Genomic DNA, 16,733 nt, shown 5'->3' on the forward strand with positions numbered 1-16,733 from the left:
GGAATATTATTCAGCCTTAAAAAGAAAGGAAATTCTCATACCTGCTACAACATGGATGAACTTTAAGGACATTATGCTAAGTGAAATAAGGCAGCAATACTCTGTGATTCCACGTATGAGGTTATCTAGAGTCATCAAACTCATAGAGACAGAAAGTAGAATGGTGGTTGCCAGGGGCTGAGGGAGGAAGGAATAGAGAGTTGTTTAATGGCTATAAAGTTTCAGTTTTGCAAGATGAAAAGAGTTCTGGAGATTGGTTGCACAATATGAATATAATATAATTAACAATACTAAATCGTACACTTAAACTGGTTAAGATGGTACATTTTATGTTACGTGTATTTTGCCACAAGTTTTTTAAAAAAGCATTTGTGAATCTGCTGTCATCGGCTGGGTGGGATATGGATAACTCTGTTTTTCAGACCTGCTTACCTGCAAATGGGGGGCAGTCTGAGGGGCTGGCCTCTAGAGCGCGGTGCAGCTTTGGTGGGAACACTTCACAGCCACTCGGTTTTCCTGCAGGAGACAAGTGTGCAGGGCCTGGGAGTCTTGGCAGCTGGAGGGGACAACCTCACAGCAGGTGTGGAAGGAGCCTGTGCCTGTGAATTCTCAGGGGTGTCACCTTCCTCAGCTCTGGCTTCAACAACGAAAAGATCCACACAGAACTAACCTTCCCAGGGAAGCTAAATCAAACCATTCTTTCCCTTCTCAGCTGTCTATGGTTCTGCTGTCTGCTCTGGTTTGGCTGAAGGCCCTTGCAGACAGGAGGAAAGTTATAAATGTTGATGCTACCTATGATAGGCTGACTAGTGGCCCTAAAAAATATCCAGGTCCTATTTCCTGGAACCTGTGAATGCTATCTCATCCAGCAAAAGAGACTTTGCACATGTGATTAAATTAAGGATCTTGAGAGAATCCTGGATTACTGGGGTGGGCCCCAGGTGTAGCCACAAGGATCCTTAAAGAAGGAGGTAGAAGGAGATTGGATACAGAAGAGAGAAGGTGTATTAGTCCCTTTGTGTTGCTATAAATACCTGAGAGTGGGTAATTTATAAAGAAAAGAGGTTTGTTTGGTTCATGGCTCTGCAGGCTGTATGCGAGGCATCGCACCAGCACCTGCTTCTGGTGATGGCTTCAATCAAGGTGGAAGGAGCAGGGGAGCAGGTGTGTCTCGTGGCAAGGGAAGGCGTAAGAGTGGGAGGAGGTGATGGCAGGCTCTTTTAAACCAGCTCTTTGTGAACTAATAAAGCAAGAACTCACTCATTATCACAAGGAGGGCACCAACCCTTTCATGAGGGATCCACCCTCATGACTCAAACATCTCCCACCAGGCCCCACCTCCGATGCTGGCAATCAAATTTGAACATGAGATTTGGAAGGGTCAAATATCCAAGCCGTATCAGAAGACAGTGTGAAATTTGAAGATGCTGCACTGCAGATGGCTTGGAAGATGGAAGAAAGCCCCCCCGCCCCAAGCCAAGGAGTGCAAGGAATACAGCTCCAGAAGCTGGAAAGGACAAGGACAAGAAAATAAACTCTCCCCTAGAGCCTCTGGACCTCTGGAAGGAGTAGTCCTGCTGATGCATTGATTTCATCCCAGTGAAACTGATTTCAAACCTCTGACCTCCAAATCATGAGACAATAAATACATGTTGTTTTAAGCCACCAATTTAAGATAATTGTTTACAGCAGCCATAAGAAGCTAATATTTTGCCCCCACCCCATCCACCAAGGCAGGCAGGCTGGCCCATGTTCTCCCGTATTCCAGCAGGCTTCGGAACCACCAGAGGAGGATGGATGGGGAGTCGACTTCCAGGAACAGAAGCACTTAGGTGCACCCTGCATTCCTTGGGGCTCTCTCCTGGAAGCTGGGGTGTGCAGCAGGGAAAAGGAGCACCGGCATAGTCCTGGCTCCCTGAGAACTAGGAAACATGCAATAGGAACCCTGAGGAGCTGCCCTCTGAGTGCTCAGCCACAGGATGGCACGGTTATGTTCAGGATAAAAGAAAGTCATCAAGATCCTGGTGGTGGCAGAGCCAGTGCAGAAGGATGTCCCATGCAGCGAGGGACTCAGGCTCTGACCTTCATTCTTAGGAAGAGCAGGGCCAGAACCAACACTCCAGGTCTCTGACAGGGGCAGAGTCTCCAGGTTTGAAGATATGAATGATTGACCGTATGTGTCTCCTCCATGCATGTTCCCTGATGCCACTCTGAGTCCTCCCTGGGACCCTGACATCAGAATCCTGTTGCAGCTGCCAGTTCGTGGGCACCCACTGTGTGCTTCATGCTAAGGTGACTATCCCTGTGGACTTTTCTGAGTAATTTCATTGCTTTTCTTCTCTGATCATTGTGAATCTTTTCCTCATTTATTTCGTATTTTGTTTTCCTCTCTTGACTGTCTCTCTGCGAGCTGCCTCAAAGCCTTTGTGTGGAGGCAGGATACATTAATAAATAAACAAATGGTCAACTAAAAAAAGAACTTCAGAAAAAGGAATGTTAGACACTCCCCACCCCTGTCCTCATCTTACCTCCACTAAATGAACTCAAAGGATGAAGAAGAAATCTCCTGGATTATAAGTGTTCTGGTTCTCTATTAATGATCAACAGATTACCTCCAAATTGAGTTTAAAACAACCATTCTCTTTTGCTCAAGATATCGTGGCATGGGAATTTGGGAAAGACTTATCTGGACAGTTCCTGCTTGGAGTCTCTCATGTCATTTCACTAAGATGTCAGCTGAGGCTGCATCTTCTGAAGGCTCGACCTGGCTGGACGTCCAAGATGGCACCACTCACAGGGATAGCAGTTGATGCTGGCAGAAAGCTGGGAGACCCATCAGGCTCTCAACTGCAGCGCCTCCCTGCAGCCTCTCCATGTGGCTTGGGCTTCGTCACAACATGGTGGCCTCAGAGAATTCAGAGGTTTTATACTTGGAAGCTCAGAGTTCTGAAAGTGAAAGACCTAACGTACAAGGTGAAAACTACATTGCCTTTTTAAAAAAATAACTTTATTGAGATAAAATTTATTACTCTAAAACTCCCCCTTTTAAAGTGTACGATCTTAGTATAGTGCAACCATTACCACTATCTAATTTCAGAACATTTTCATCACTCAAACTTCCTCCCCTCATATCCATTACTAGTCACCCCCATTTCTGCATTCCTCCAGCCCCTGGCAACCAATGGTCTACTTCCTGCCTCTGCAGATTTACCTAATCTACATATTTTATATACATGCAATCATATATTATAACATGCCTTTTGTTACTGACTTCTTTCACTTAACGTGTGTTTTCCAGATTCATCCATGTTGTAGCATGTATCTGTACTTCATTCCTTTTTATGTGGGAATAATATTCCACTGTATGAATGGTGTCTGATTTTTTAAAATTGTGATAAAATACGCATAACATAAAATTTTTCATCGTAACCCTTTTTAAGTGTACAGGTTTTTTTTTTCTTTTTCCAGCAAAAGGAAATGAGCCATGGTAAGTGTACCATTTAGTAGTGATAAGTATATTCACATTGTTGTGCAACCAGTCTCCAGAACTCTTTCCGTCTTGCACAGCTGCATTGCCTTTTATGTCCTAGCTTCAGATGCTGTGTAGCATCACTTTTGCCATATTTATTGGTCGTAAGTTCATCACTGAGGTTGGCCTAGAGAGAACAGAAACCCAAAGATAGAAGGAATGTCAAAGAATTTGTAGTTTTAAAACCACCACACAGGTGAAGCATGGGGGCTCAAGGTCCTGTCTGGGGTTATTCCAAGAAGTGTCTAAGAAACATTTGGCCAAAATGTCCAGTCCTCTCCAAGGCCAGAGGCTGACCCTTTTCTCACTGTAGTTGGGGGCTCCTCTTGCATCCTAGTCTGAGGCTAGTCTGAGCCACGCGAGTCTGAGGCTGCCAAAGCTGCTCACAGCCCTCTGGAGTTGGCCACAGTGCTGGGCTGGGACAAGTTGGGTGGCCTGGAGCTGCCACTGATTCATGGTAGATCTTGAGTAAGTCCCACTCCCTCTCTAGGTTGGTCACCTCCTTCTGGTCCAGCCATTGCTGCGAGGATCCAGGGAGACAGCAAAAGCCTTTGCAAATGGAAGGAAAGTGGTTACAGGGGAATTGTCAATGTAGACCCAGCTGGATGTTGACATAAGAGGAATCAGGCCCATCTAACTGCCTTCGGTGAGCAGTGAAAGACATTCAAGGCCCAGGAAGTGACAAGGGAGAGGGCAGAGGACAGGATACCTGCCAGGATCTTGTCCCCCACCTGCCTCGCTTCTGCATAAGTTTTCCTAAGACCTCACAACACAAGGCTGGGGCTTCTGAAGAAGTCCTCTCCCCTTTTCTCAGCCCCTTCTAAATGGATTGTTTGTTTATTTGTATGATTGGTTGTTTCTCTCCCCCTGGTCTGAGCTCACGAGGCAGGGCTATGCTTGGGTTTGCTACCTTTGTCCCAGGCCGCAAGGCCTCTGGGTGTTTCTGCTGCTCATTCCCCACACCAGGCATAGGACATGGCATACTCTGTCCTGTCTGCTGAGCCTCACCCTGCCCCATTCCTTCCGGGGCCTCCCCGGTGACCCTGCCCAAAGCTGGCCCAGGCCCATTGCTCTAAGACCCTCAGGTCTTGCTTCCTCCTCTAGGTTCAGATATTTCAGGTGGGGGCAGCAGGGCGGGGGCCGGGGAGAAGCTGCTCTTCCTCCTGCTTCTTCGTAATTTATTTTCTCTTTCCCCCAAACCACTCCAAACTGGCCACAACGTTCATGGGAAACAAAACCATCATGTGGCAGAGGCTGCTTCTGTTTCTGCCACTTCCGCCCTCTGAAGCAACGAAGCACGGAACAGCTGTCTACTTGGCTTCAGTCATTCATTCAACCAATATTCATGACAATCTACTATGTGACATGCACTGTTTTAGAGACTAAGGATGCATTCCTGAACAAAAACACAGAAATCCCTGTTCTCGGTGAGCTGCCATTTGAAGGGAGAGAAAGGAATAATGAATAAGTGTATTGTTAATAACTAGTATGCTACAAGGTGATACGTACTATGGGGAAAAATAAAGCAGAGTAAGTGGGACCAGGGACACAAGGAAGATTGCAGTGTTAAATTGGGAGGTCAGGGTGGCCTCTCTAGGAGAGTGACACTTGGGAAAGAAAAGGAAAAAAATGCAGGGAGAAAAACATATTAAAAACCCTTTGGGCTGGGCGCGGTGGCTCACACCTGTAATCCTAGCACTCTGGGAGGCCGAGGCGGGAGGACAGCTTGAGGTCAGGAGTTCAAGACCAGCCTGAGCAAGAGCGAGACCGCGTTTCTACTAAAAATAGAAAGAAATTACCTGGACAATTAAAAATATATAGAAAAAATTAGCCGGGCATGGTGGCACATGCCTGTAGTCCCAGCTACTGGGGAGGCTGAGGCAGAAGGATTGCTTAAGCCCAGGAGTTTGAGGTTGCTGTCAGCTAGGCTGACGCCATGGCACTCTAGTCCGGGCAACAGAGCGAGACTCAGTCTCCAAAAAAACCCCTTTGGTGGTTCCTCCTTGTTTGAGAATAAATTCCTGACTTTTAACCTGGCCTTCAGGTTGTTGGTGGCCTGGCTCCTGCTTTCTTCCGCCTTAGCAGCACAAAGTCCACTAATCACGGCCCAGCACACACACAAACACCACACTGTCCCAACACTCTGGCCAACCTTGGATGTGCACACTCTCCCCATTCCACACACATCAGATGCATAATGGTACTCATAGCATAAATATAAAATAACATGGTAACATGTAGGAGGACACGGGAGGCTGGCTGAATGGAGCTGCATGGAAAACATGCAAAAGTCCTGGCCAGAAAGTGTTGGACTCCACCTTCAAGCTCACTTATAACTGCAGATCAGCAGCATGTGAAGGGGCAGTTACAGGTCATCCATTCCACCTCTCACTGTACAGATGGGGAAACTGAGGCCCGGAGAGGGGCAGTGGCATCTTTGGGCTCACACAGCCACAGAAAGGCCTGATATTCTATAGGAATAACATTTTGTGCATGTGGTTTTTCTGTAAGAGTTCAAGTTCCTCTATTGAACTTCAGACGGAGAAATGACTGGTCGGATTTCCCCTCCACCAACTGACTACAAGCTCAGCACCCAGGGTTAAAGGGCCCCTCAATGATTTCTGTGACAACCCAAGACCAACACCATCTTTCTTGACTAGGGATTCTGTCCCAGGGGCTCTGGGTATGTGCTGGAAAGTCAATGACAGACTCTCTGTTGTTCCATGAGAGGAGGGGAGTCCACGGGCTGTCAAAATGCAGAATCTGGAAAGAATCTCTTGCCATGGACCGAGGCTAGGGTAGCTGTGGTGTGATTTTATGAGCTAGGATCCTGGGGTCTGCACCAAGTTCTCTGCCTAGGGGCTGGAGGAGGGGGCTCTCCGGTGGCTCAGAAAGAAATGGGCACTTAAAGTCCCTTTAGGGCTGAATGTTGCAACCACAACACCCATGAGGAAGTTAGAGCTAAGTGTGAAGGTCATCAGATTGTGACAAAGCCAACAAAAACAGTCAAATGAATAAGGCTGTGTTGCACAGGAGCCCCAGCTTGTGCAGAGGTCAAATCTTCTTACTCCTGCTTTCCGGTTAAGGCCCAGAGAGGAGAAAAAGCACACCCTAATCCCCAAACCCCTCCCCAGCTCTTGGAAGCCAGATGCTTCAAGGACATGCTTACCCTTTCTCCCACTGCTTCCCAACCACCTGGCACATCCAGGACCGCAGCCCTCCCTCCTGACCTCGACTCACCATGGTGGCTGTGCCCCTGTTCTCTCCCTGAGGCTGCCCCAATCTGTGACTGCTCGCTAACCCCCGTTAGTTTTCAGATGGAGGCTCTCAGAAGCCCTGTGAGCTTGAGGAGTTGGCTTGACCTTTTGCAGACAGCTTCCTTTCGTAGGAAGGAAATCTTTGCCATTAATGATGACAATGGCTACCATTTATTGAGCAAGCTCCCACTGCCAGGTTTTATGCTGAGAATTTAACACGTATGTTTTCACTGACTCCTTCCTTACAATACCCCTATGACATAGGTTCTATTGTTATTTTTATTTTACTGACCAGGAAACCGAGGCTCAGAAATGAAAAGCTATTTGCCTAAGGTCCCAAAGCCAATGGCTCTGAATTTGAACTGAGGTCAGCTCCAGGCTCAAGGTGTCTCCTAACACTGTTCCTAGTAGGGTTTCTCTGAGGAGCCCCTTTACTTATAGGATGATTGGCAAAGGGTTACTAAATAATTAAAAACTGTTAAAAGTCCCTCACCCTCCCTCCAAAATAGTCCCCCCCAAAAAACTGGATCAATGAAAGGAATTGGCAATACATGAAAATGGAAATACCAATAAGAAAACAGTTTACTACCCTTGCAATCAGAGAAAAACAAATTAAAGTTACAACAGTAAATTGCTCTTCGCTTATCAGATTGGAAAAGATTTTTGAGAAAGAAAATGTAATTATCTTTTAATGACTACATTAAAAGTCTGGGGCATATTTGATTTAATTTCCTCCAAATTTGTTGCTATTATGTCCATAGGATGGACTTTTCAATTTTCAGCTCAACCTGTGTTAAGCTCGGCGTGGTTTATTACAAGGAGCAATAAACATTGTTGTGATTGCCAAGACGAAGTCAAGCGCAAAACAGTAAGGGACGAGACGGACGCAGCAAGCGTCCCCGTTTGCTTGCGACCTGGCAGACGCGGCGCCGCGGCCGGCGGGGACCTGGCTGGGCGCGTGGGTCCCGGCCGGGGTGCGCGCCCGAGGCCGCCGGGGTGGGGCGCGCGTGGGGACCACAACTCCCAGGCGCCCGCGCGCCGCCTGCCCGGCCATGTGATCCGCGCGGCCCGGGTCGCGATCGCGGCGGCGGCGGGAGGCACTCGGCGCGAGGAGACCCGAGCAGGCGGAGGCGTCCCTGCGCTCGCCCCGCGCACTCACCATGGCGGTAAATCCCGGTCGCCACGGGGAGGAGGGGTCGCGGGTGGGCGACGGGAGAGGGGTCCCCTGGAGCAACCTCCCGGGGCACCTGGAGAACCTCGCCGCGGCTGGCCCAGCGCTGGTGAGGGGGTGTGTGGCTGCCGGTGGAGCTTGCAGTGGCTTTGGGGTTTCCTTTTTGTTTGTCCCTCCTGCTGGGAGCCAGTGCAGCTCGCCGAGCAGTTCCCGAGCACCTGTCGTGGCGCGGCATGAGAGTGGGGGCGCGGTGGGTGAAGACAGCCGAGTCTGGGGTCCCCAGCCCTGAGCTCTGGCCGGCGCCCGGGGGCGGGGAGCAGGGACTTGGGGAGATTCCAGGGAGGCTTCCACGAAGAGGAAAGCCCCAGTTTGAGTACACACCCCTTGCCCAGGCCCTGCCCTTGGCTAGAAGTCTCATTCTTTGGGGAATAAAACACACCCAGCCACTTTTCATCCTCCCTGCACTTTGAGTCGGAAAATAGCTCTCGGGCAAGCTGTTTTTCTGGGTGTTTTCACCTGGGCTGGAGAGAATCACACCTTGCAAGACTCTTGTCTCTCAAGAAGTCATATCGTTTTCTTCATCCCCATGAAGACCGTCACAGAATTTAAGATATAGGAAGCGTAGAAAGGCCACTTAGTCAGATGCCCACCCCCACCTCCTGCCCGTCCTCTAAAAGGGGAAATAGATGGGAAGCTTTGAAAAAGTTCCGAAGCCAGTCAGCCTGGCACCGGTACCTTAATCTCCTTCTCAACTCTGGTTGATAAATGAGGGAGATTTTCTCCAAGTGTAAGTAACTCCCAATGAGAAGATAAAGAAGCAAACAAGTCCCTGGGATTGCTGCCTCCTTGCCCAGGGCCCCGCCCCACCGCACCCTGAGTCAAGCACAGATACGTTAAACTGCTAGAGGCGGAGATCCATCCCGAGTGGGAAAACAAGATTGGGGCGGGCCTGTCCTTCGACTATCTGACCACAAAGCCCTTTAATTGCATATCTGACCACAAAGTCCCTTAAATCCTTCCTCAGGTCTGAGTGTGCTGATTTGAATCTTTTCCTCTAGCAAAAAGGCCAGAGTAGGGAAGTCTGAGGGACTAGGAGCGCCTTTGCCCCTCCAGGTTGTCGAACTCCCTATGAGGTGGAACCAGATGGTGTCTGTGGGCACTTCCAGCTCTGAGCACATTGCTCAGTCCGTCTTCCCCGGCTGCTTCCTGCTCCTCTGGCTTCAGAACTGTCCTAGCCATCTGGCCCCTGGCCAGGTCAGGTGTCTCTCAGGTGGCTTGGTTCCCAGCACCCCCCCCCCCAGGGGACCTGTTCTGTGCTTTTCTCTTTCTGACCTACACCTGTTGTAATTACCTGTTCGCTCCTCTGTCTCCCCTCGTAGAGGGTAGCTCCCTCACAGGGCCAGGGACTTGTCCCATTCATCTCTGTATCTCCAGGGGCTGCACATCCCTAGCACAACAAAAGGAACTGTTGGTTTAATTCATTTTACTATCCTGTGGGTGTTCAGGTCTACAGCAAAAGGTGTCCGGGCTGCTTGGGCACCCTGACATAGCTGGCCCAGCCCAAGGATGATAGAAGGAAACCAGTTATGGAGCCTCCCTTGCTGATTAATTACCCACAGGACATTCCATTCATGTCAGCTGCTTTACCAGGTGGACTCAGGGAACGGGTAATGGGTGCAACTCTCTGCCCTGGCAGAGAGGGTGCCAGAGCTTCCGCTGCAGGTGAATGAGTGCAACTCCAGGGTAGGTGGAGCTTCACAGGATTATTCATATCTATCTGTTTTTGTCTCTCAGTCTTTTCTGAACATTTTGCCATGTCGACAAATATTCTTTTTGGAATCCTAACAGGAGATATCTCTGGGTAGTAGGACTCCATGATTTTTTTACTTTCTTTTTGGTACTGTTTTAGCTTTTTCCATTGACCAAGTACCACTTTCATATTAGGGAGATAAAAAGCTACTTTTATTTTTAAATTTTTCAACATGATTTTTAAGTGCCTAAATTTCCATGTTGAGGCTCTAACATAATTTGCGTGACCAGTCCCTCCTGGCTGGCAGGAGAGCATCATGGTTCAGATGATTTCTCAAAGCGTGGCCTCACAGACATCTGCCCTGGAAACACCCACGGTGCTTTTTGTGCATTGTAAGGCGTCAGACAGGCACTGCATGGCCACTGCTTCTACCTGCAGTCTTTCCTGTAAGGCTGTGAACTCATCAAGGCCAGAGACATTACCCTTTCTCCATAATCCTGGGCCCAGAACCCGGCTCAGCAAAGGTGTAGTGAATGAGTGGAGGGATGTGGATGTGGATTGAAGATGGCTGTCCCTGGGCCCCTCCAGGATAAACTCGGCGGGATCTCCTTGGATTTTCCAGGACAAAGAGAAGTCCAGGCTCTAACCACATTGTTCCCTTTGGGGGAGCCTGTCTCAGCACTGGAGCAGAGTGGCTGGGGCCCTGGGGTAAGAAGAGGCAATCGGGCTTGGAGGGCACAGAAGGGACGTCCCCACGTAGTCAGGGCACTGTCCCATGCCGAGTCTGGTTGGCCCAGTGAGGATGGGCGCTCCCTGACCTTCACTTCCACATGGAGCAGAGCCAGCCCAGTTACAGCTCTGCTGCTGACCTGCTTGGGCCAGTCCCTGCTCCATATGGCCTCAGTTAGCCCTGATCACCTCTGGTGGCCCTTCCAGCACTGAAGTCCAGTGACCTAATTTTTTGGGGCTTCCAGAGGAGGTTGGTGGAGACCATTAATGACCACGACTTCCGCTGCCCTAAGCCCCCTGTGATGCAGGTTTCCTTCTCTTTCAGATGCATTTCATTTTCTCAGACAAGGTGGTGCTTCTGTTTGATTTCTGGAGTGTCCACAGTCCTGCAGGTAGGAACTGGGATGCTCAAACTTGCAGCTTGGAAAGCCTTGTAGCACCAGGCAGTGGAGAACCTGGGTTCTCTTTATTCTCTGTGGGCACTTAAGTGAACCTGACTGTCCTAGGATAAATGTTGAGTGGAAACTTTGCATTTCTAATTCCATTTGCAACCACTACCCTTCAGATTGCAAATGGTTCCTTTATCTTACTGATTCTCACAAAGGCCAAGAGAGAGAGAGGCAGGGAGGCAAGTTTTCCCTTTATTATAGGGGAAAGAACTGAAGCCCAAAGAGGGAAGAGATTCGTGCAGGGTCACACAGTGGGTAAGCATTGGAGACAGAACTAGATCAAGGCCTCCTGGTGCCACCTGGCACCTCCCTCATCCAGGGTTCACTGTCCTGTACCAGCTCAGAAGCCCACAGCAGCTGCTGCAGATGAGACACCAATTTGAAAGGGAAGAGTATTCTTTTGACCTGAAAAGGCAGAGTGTGGCGCTAATTCACGATGGAATTATTTTTCAACTTAAATAAATGCATCTTAAAAAACAGACTGGAAATAACCCAAATGTCCATCATTGCAGGTGGGGATCAAATAAACTCTGGTCATCCCTACAATGGGTTACCACTTCTGGTTATCCATTGCTGAGTAAATAGTGGCTTAAAACAACAACGGTCATTTTATCGTTCACTCTATCAGAGGTTCTGTGAGTTGCCGGGGCTCAGCTAAGTGGTCCTGACTCAAGGTCTCTCCTGTAGGTATAGTCAGATGGCGGCTGGAACCATAGTCAACTTGAAAAGTTCTCACTCTCATGGTTAGTGGTAGATGCTGGTTGTTAGCTAGGACCTCAGCTGGGGTTGCTGGCTGAACATCTACATGTGGTGTCTCCTCTGGCCTGGGTTTCCTCGTAGCAGGTGGCTAGATCATAAGAGCGAGTGTCCCAAGAGCACAATGCAGAAATGCATGGGATTTTCAAGACCCAACTTTGGAAGCATTCCTTCCACCTTTATTGGTTAAGTCGCAGAGGTCTTCCTAGGCTAAAGGAGAGGGAACATGGACCCTACCACTTGATGGCAGGAGTGAGCATGTGGAGTGGGGCTGTCTTTGGAAAATATAATCTATCTCCGATCCTATGAAGCCTCTGGGGGAAATAAGGTAGACCTGTGTGAGCTAAGGAGAAGGGATGATGAAGTCAGATGCAGAAGAGTGTGCACAGAGAGGGTGCTGTCATTTAGACAAATAGGGGCTTTTATGTACATTGAGTTAACAGAGGTTGATCTGGGGAGAACTGGGATCTGGGGTGGAAAGATGACTTACTTTTCATTGTATACCTTTTTGCACTGTTTGAATTTTTACCATGTGCATGCAATTATCTATAAATCTGTATTTTAAAAACCTGCATCTTTTGCGGATGATTTCCTCCTGGGAGCCTATGAAGGAAAAAAACCAACTTACTGTTTCTCCTTTTCTTATGCTCAACACGCTTCTGTGATCAGATGTGTAGGTTTCCCCCACACCGACCAATTCTCTGATACCAGCTGGGTGTCCTACAATTCAATTCAAATATAACACTAACTGGAGTTAGTGCAGACCCCACAGGTTGAGGGCACAGTCCCGCAAGACTGCCCCCACTTCAGACACCGATAGCAAGTCCCAGTTTGTCTCCTGTACTTCTGACCAACCAGCTATCAGTCGAGGTTGCCATGACCCCCTCCTTGGGTTTGATTATTTGCTCGAATACCTCACAAAACTCAGGGAAACACTTTATTTACATATACCCATGTATTATAAGAATACAAATGAAGAGCCAGATGGGAGAGATGCCTACGGCAAGTCATGGGGAAGGGTGTGGAGCTTCCATGCCCTTTCTGGGCTCGCCACCCTCCAGGTCCCTCCATGTGTTCAGCAACCTACAAGCTCTCTGGGTTTATATGGAGGCTTCATACACTGGCATGACTGACTACATTTTTAGCCACTGGTGATCAACTCAATCTTCAGTCCCTCTCACCTCCCAGAGGTTGGGGGTGGGGCTGAAAGTTCCAACCCTCTAAGCACAAGGTTGGCTTCCCTGGCAACCAGCCCCGATTCAGAGGCCATCTGATCCAGAGGCCATCCGGAGGCCATCCAGGTGCCCCAGCCACCAGTCATCTCATTGGCATCCAAAGACACCATTTCAGAGTTTTCAAGGGTTCTAGGAGCTGAGTGCCAGGAAACCAGGGCAGAGACCAAATATATATTATGTCACAGAGCCCAATAAAATACTTTAGCTGGACCATTTATTATCCCTCCATTTGTGAAATAGAAGCAGCAATTGGTAGTTAATTTTACACAGCAGCTCTAGTAAGCACTTAATGTTTTCTGTAAAAATAACTTACTGGTTTTTCCCCCCTATTATAAAAGTAATACACACTCACAAAAGAAACTTTAGAAAATTAGGCAAGAAGAAAATAAAACCACCTGTATCATACTTTGCTGAGATGACTATGTGCTATATATCCTTCTTTCCAGACTTTGTGTCCCTACATGTAACTAGGACCTTGCTGTACTCATCCCTTGACAAGAAGTCATGACAGAGATGTGTGCAGCTGGCTGGGGGAGTGACTGGGGCGATAGTATATGGTTTCTTCACCCTCAGCCCCTGGCTTTTCCAAGTGGCTTTATCTTCCTGATCTCAAAGCCACATTCCAGTAGGCCAACCCTACCCAGAAAGGTCTGGAGGGGGGAAGAGACTGAAGAAGTTCTGAGCTCAGTGAAGGTGGGGAAGAAGATGCAAGAGAGGTCACTCCACGGAATGAGTGGAGGTGCTCTTCTGCCAGCTGGGCCAGTCTCGGTTGTGGGGGGGGGGGCGGCGGTGATGGGAGTGAAGCAGTGCTGGCCTGGCCAGGTCTCTGCAACCCAGCCTCCTTTGACAGGCATAGCCCTCTCGGTGTTGGTGGTCCTGCTCCTCGCTGTGTTGTACGAAGGCATCAAGGTTGGCAAAGCCAAGCTGCTCCACCAGGTGCTGGTGAGCCTGCCCACCTCCATCAGCCAGCAGGTCATCGCAGAGACAGACTGGGATTCTGCAGCCTCAGATCCTCCCGTCAGCAGAACCCACCACAGGTACAAGCACTGGGTGCGGGGAGTGGGCAGAGTACTCACATGCACCCTGAGAGGTAGTCTGGGTCCAGAGAGCATTAGCCCCACTTCACAGAAAAGAAATTGAGGCCCAGGGAAGGACCAGGACTCACCAAAGCGGTTACCTTTAGTCAAGTGAACCGGAGCTCAGGTCTCCGGATGCCCAGGCAAAACCTCTCTCTGACCAGCTGCTTGCGAGGCTAAGAGGCTTTCTTTAGGGAACTGTGATCTTTAGAACCCTGGTGCTGGCCTCTGTCTAGCATCAGGGGTGGCCACCTAGCCTCCCCCAAATCTCACCAGGTTTCTTAGGTCAGAGAGAATCTGCAGCTGTCCTGAAGCAAGTGATAAAAACTGCTGTTAGCGATGTATCCTGCTTGGTGGGAGGAGGGAGGCACCCTCCCCTCTGCTCTCCTCCCTTCCCACTCTGATCAGGCAGATGTTTAGGGTCCCCGTTCTGCCCTCTCTCCAGCCTAGCCTCACTCGTGCTTAATGAGCCTGCCTGCCGCATCACCAGCCACCCCACATGGGTGTCCCAAATCTTCACAACCCCCCTGCAAGGGAATTATTCTTATTCCTGTTTCACTAATAAGGAAATTTAAGTCCAGAGAGGTTAAGACATTTGTGCTAGGCCCCATTTAATAAGTGGCCTAGGAGTAGGAATTGATTTGCCACCAAAGTCTATGCTCCTCCCATCGTCATACTGCCTCCCACAGTAGATTCAGGGTGGGGGGAACCTGCCTTACTGATGACAATTTCCTCTTATCCCTTATCAGACAGGATAGATTACATATCCCATCATTTTCTCTTTGGCCTAGGATGCTAGGAAGCTCAGAACTAAACGTGGTGGAGATATGTCTCTTTAAAAAGAAAGCTCTCCTGGGTTAAGCATACGAGTTATAATGTGATAAATAAGCTGGTCCTGTAACTCAGTGGCTTTCTACTCCTGATACCAACTCCCCGCTTCAGCTCATTACCAGCATTAACTTGATTCTTCTTTTTATCTAGGTGGTATTTGTGTCACTTTGGCCAGTCTCTAATCCATGTCATCCAAGTGGTCATTGGCTACTTCATAATGCTGGCTGTAATGTCCTACAACACCTGGATTTTCCTTGGTGTGGTCCTGGGCTCTGCTGTGGGCTACTACCTAGCATACCCGCTTCTCCGCATGGTTTAGCTGGCAAGGGATGTGCAGACACTGAGGCTAGAGCAAGCTGAGGCCACTTCCAGAAACTACTTCCAGCTGCTTTTTCTTTCTTTCTTTTTTTTTTTTTTTTTTGAGACAAAGTCTCCCTCTGTCACCCGGGCTAGAGTACACTGGCATCATCATAGCTCACGGCAACTTCAAACTCCTGGGCTCAAGTGATCCTCCTGCCTCAGCCTCCTGAGTAGCTGGGACTACAGGTGCACACACCATGCCCAGCTAATTTTTGTATTTATTTTACTAGAGACGGGGTCTCACTCCTGCTCAGGTTGGTCTTGAACTCTTGACCCCAAGTGACCCTCCCACCTCTGCCTCCCAGAGTGCTAGGATTATAGGTGTGAGCCACCGTGCCCAGCTTCCAGCTGCTGCTTCTTCTGAGATCTATTCCTCCACCTTATTCCCAACCTCTGGAAACTTTGAACTGAAGCCAGCACTTGCCTCCTGGAGTTCAGAGGCCATTGCAGCAACCTCCCTCCTCAACCAGCCTGCATAAGGCCCGGGCCCGGTCTTGTGCCGTAAGGCTGCTGTGACCAAAGGGAGAATGGAGAGAACAGAACTGGGGGATAGGGTTGCTAAGCCCATGACAACACATCTCTGTGACTTAAAACTTAAGAATTTCCAAAGATCTTCAAGACAGGGAGATGGATTCTGAGCGATGAAGGGCATGGACCCTAGATGCCCTCAGTCTCCTGCTTTGTGCCTTATCTACAGGAGCACCTTCCATTGGACTTCCTGACCTTTTCTGTCTTTGGGGGACAGAGACCAAGCTAGCTCCTTTTTCTCACCTTTCTGCCTTTGGAATACATGAAGATAGTCTCTTCTATGGATCATATTAACGAACTAAGTTTTAAAAAAATTTTTCCCTTTGAACTCCTGGTTGGCAATTTTGCACATTCATACAAACAAAATTTTTAATGAAATGATTGTTTTATTCATGATGCATGGCAGGATCTTCTGAGACCGTTTCCCCTTATTAAGGGAAGAATAAGTGACGGCTGATTGAAGGCAGAGACGCAGGACTGTTATCCAGGCTCCTGGCTTATCCTCTGGATAGACTGAGCTTCTCCCAGCAGACGGCACTGCCTGCAGGAGGAAGATCATCTCATGGCCTTGGGTGTCTGGGAAGCTCTTCATGATCTTAATGCTCTCTCTTATCCTGATCCTTCTTTTATGCAGGAGAGAAAACTGCATTTAAAAATACTCAATGCTATTTATTACTGTTCACTCATAACCATCTGGTGGGGAAACATGATTCATTCACTTAAAATACTCATTAAGCCACGGTGGGGTACTGACTGAAGACGCAATAAGCAGTCCAACCAAAGCCACTATGTTTTTAGAGTTAGACGGGACGCTCTGGATATTTGAACCTCTTCACTTTACAAAAAAGGAAACAGAGACCCAGGGAGAGAAAATCACTGCTGATACCGTAATAGCTATGCTCAAGGACCTCACAGGCCAGATGAAAAGATGATTGTAAACTTTGGGAATTAAAAACATACATTTTAATAAATATATATTTTTAAACAGTTGTGACTGTTCTTCTGTTTCTCCTCATTCCAGCAGGAAGCACATGAGCATGTGTAACACCTACAGGAGCTGAG

At 48.6% G+C, this 16,733-nt stretch overlaps 1 protein-coding gene across 1 annotated transcript; it reads left to right on the forward strand.

The window, feature by feature from the left end:
* Positions 1 to 7,880: 7,880 nt before the first annotated feature.
* Positions 7,881 to 16,603, forward strand: SLC31A2 (solute carrier family 31 member 2). The gene is made up of 4 exons (XM_069474566.1): positions 7,881 to 7,952; positions 10,762 to 10,828; positions 13,727 to 13,913; positions 14,934 to 16,603. Exons 1-4 carry the CDS (start codon positions 7,947 to 7,949, stop codon positions 15,100 to 15,102), a joined length of 429 nt encoding a protein of 142 aa, XP_069330667.1. The 5' UTR covers positions 7,881 to 7,946; the 3' UTR covers positions 15,103 to 16,603.
* The last annotated feature ends 130 nt before the right edge of the window (positions 16,604 to 16,733 follow it).

Source organism: Eulemur rufifrons, chromosome 7, assembly GCF_041146395.1.
Source record: "Eulemur rufifrons isolate Redbay chromosome 7, OSU_ERuf_1, whole genome shotgun sequence".
Taxonomy (NCBI): Eukaryota; Metazoa; Chordata; class Mammalia; order Primates; family Lemuridae; genus Eulemur; species Eulemur rufifrons.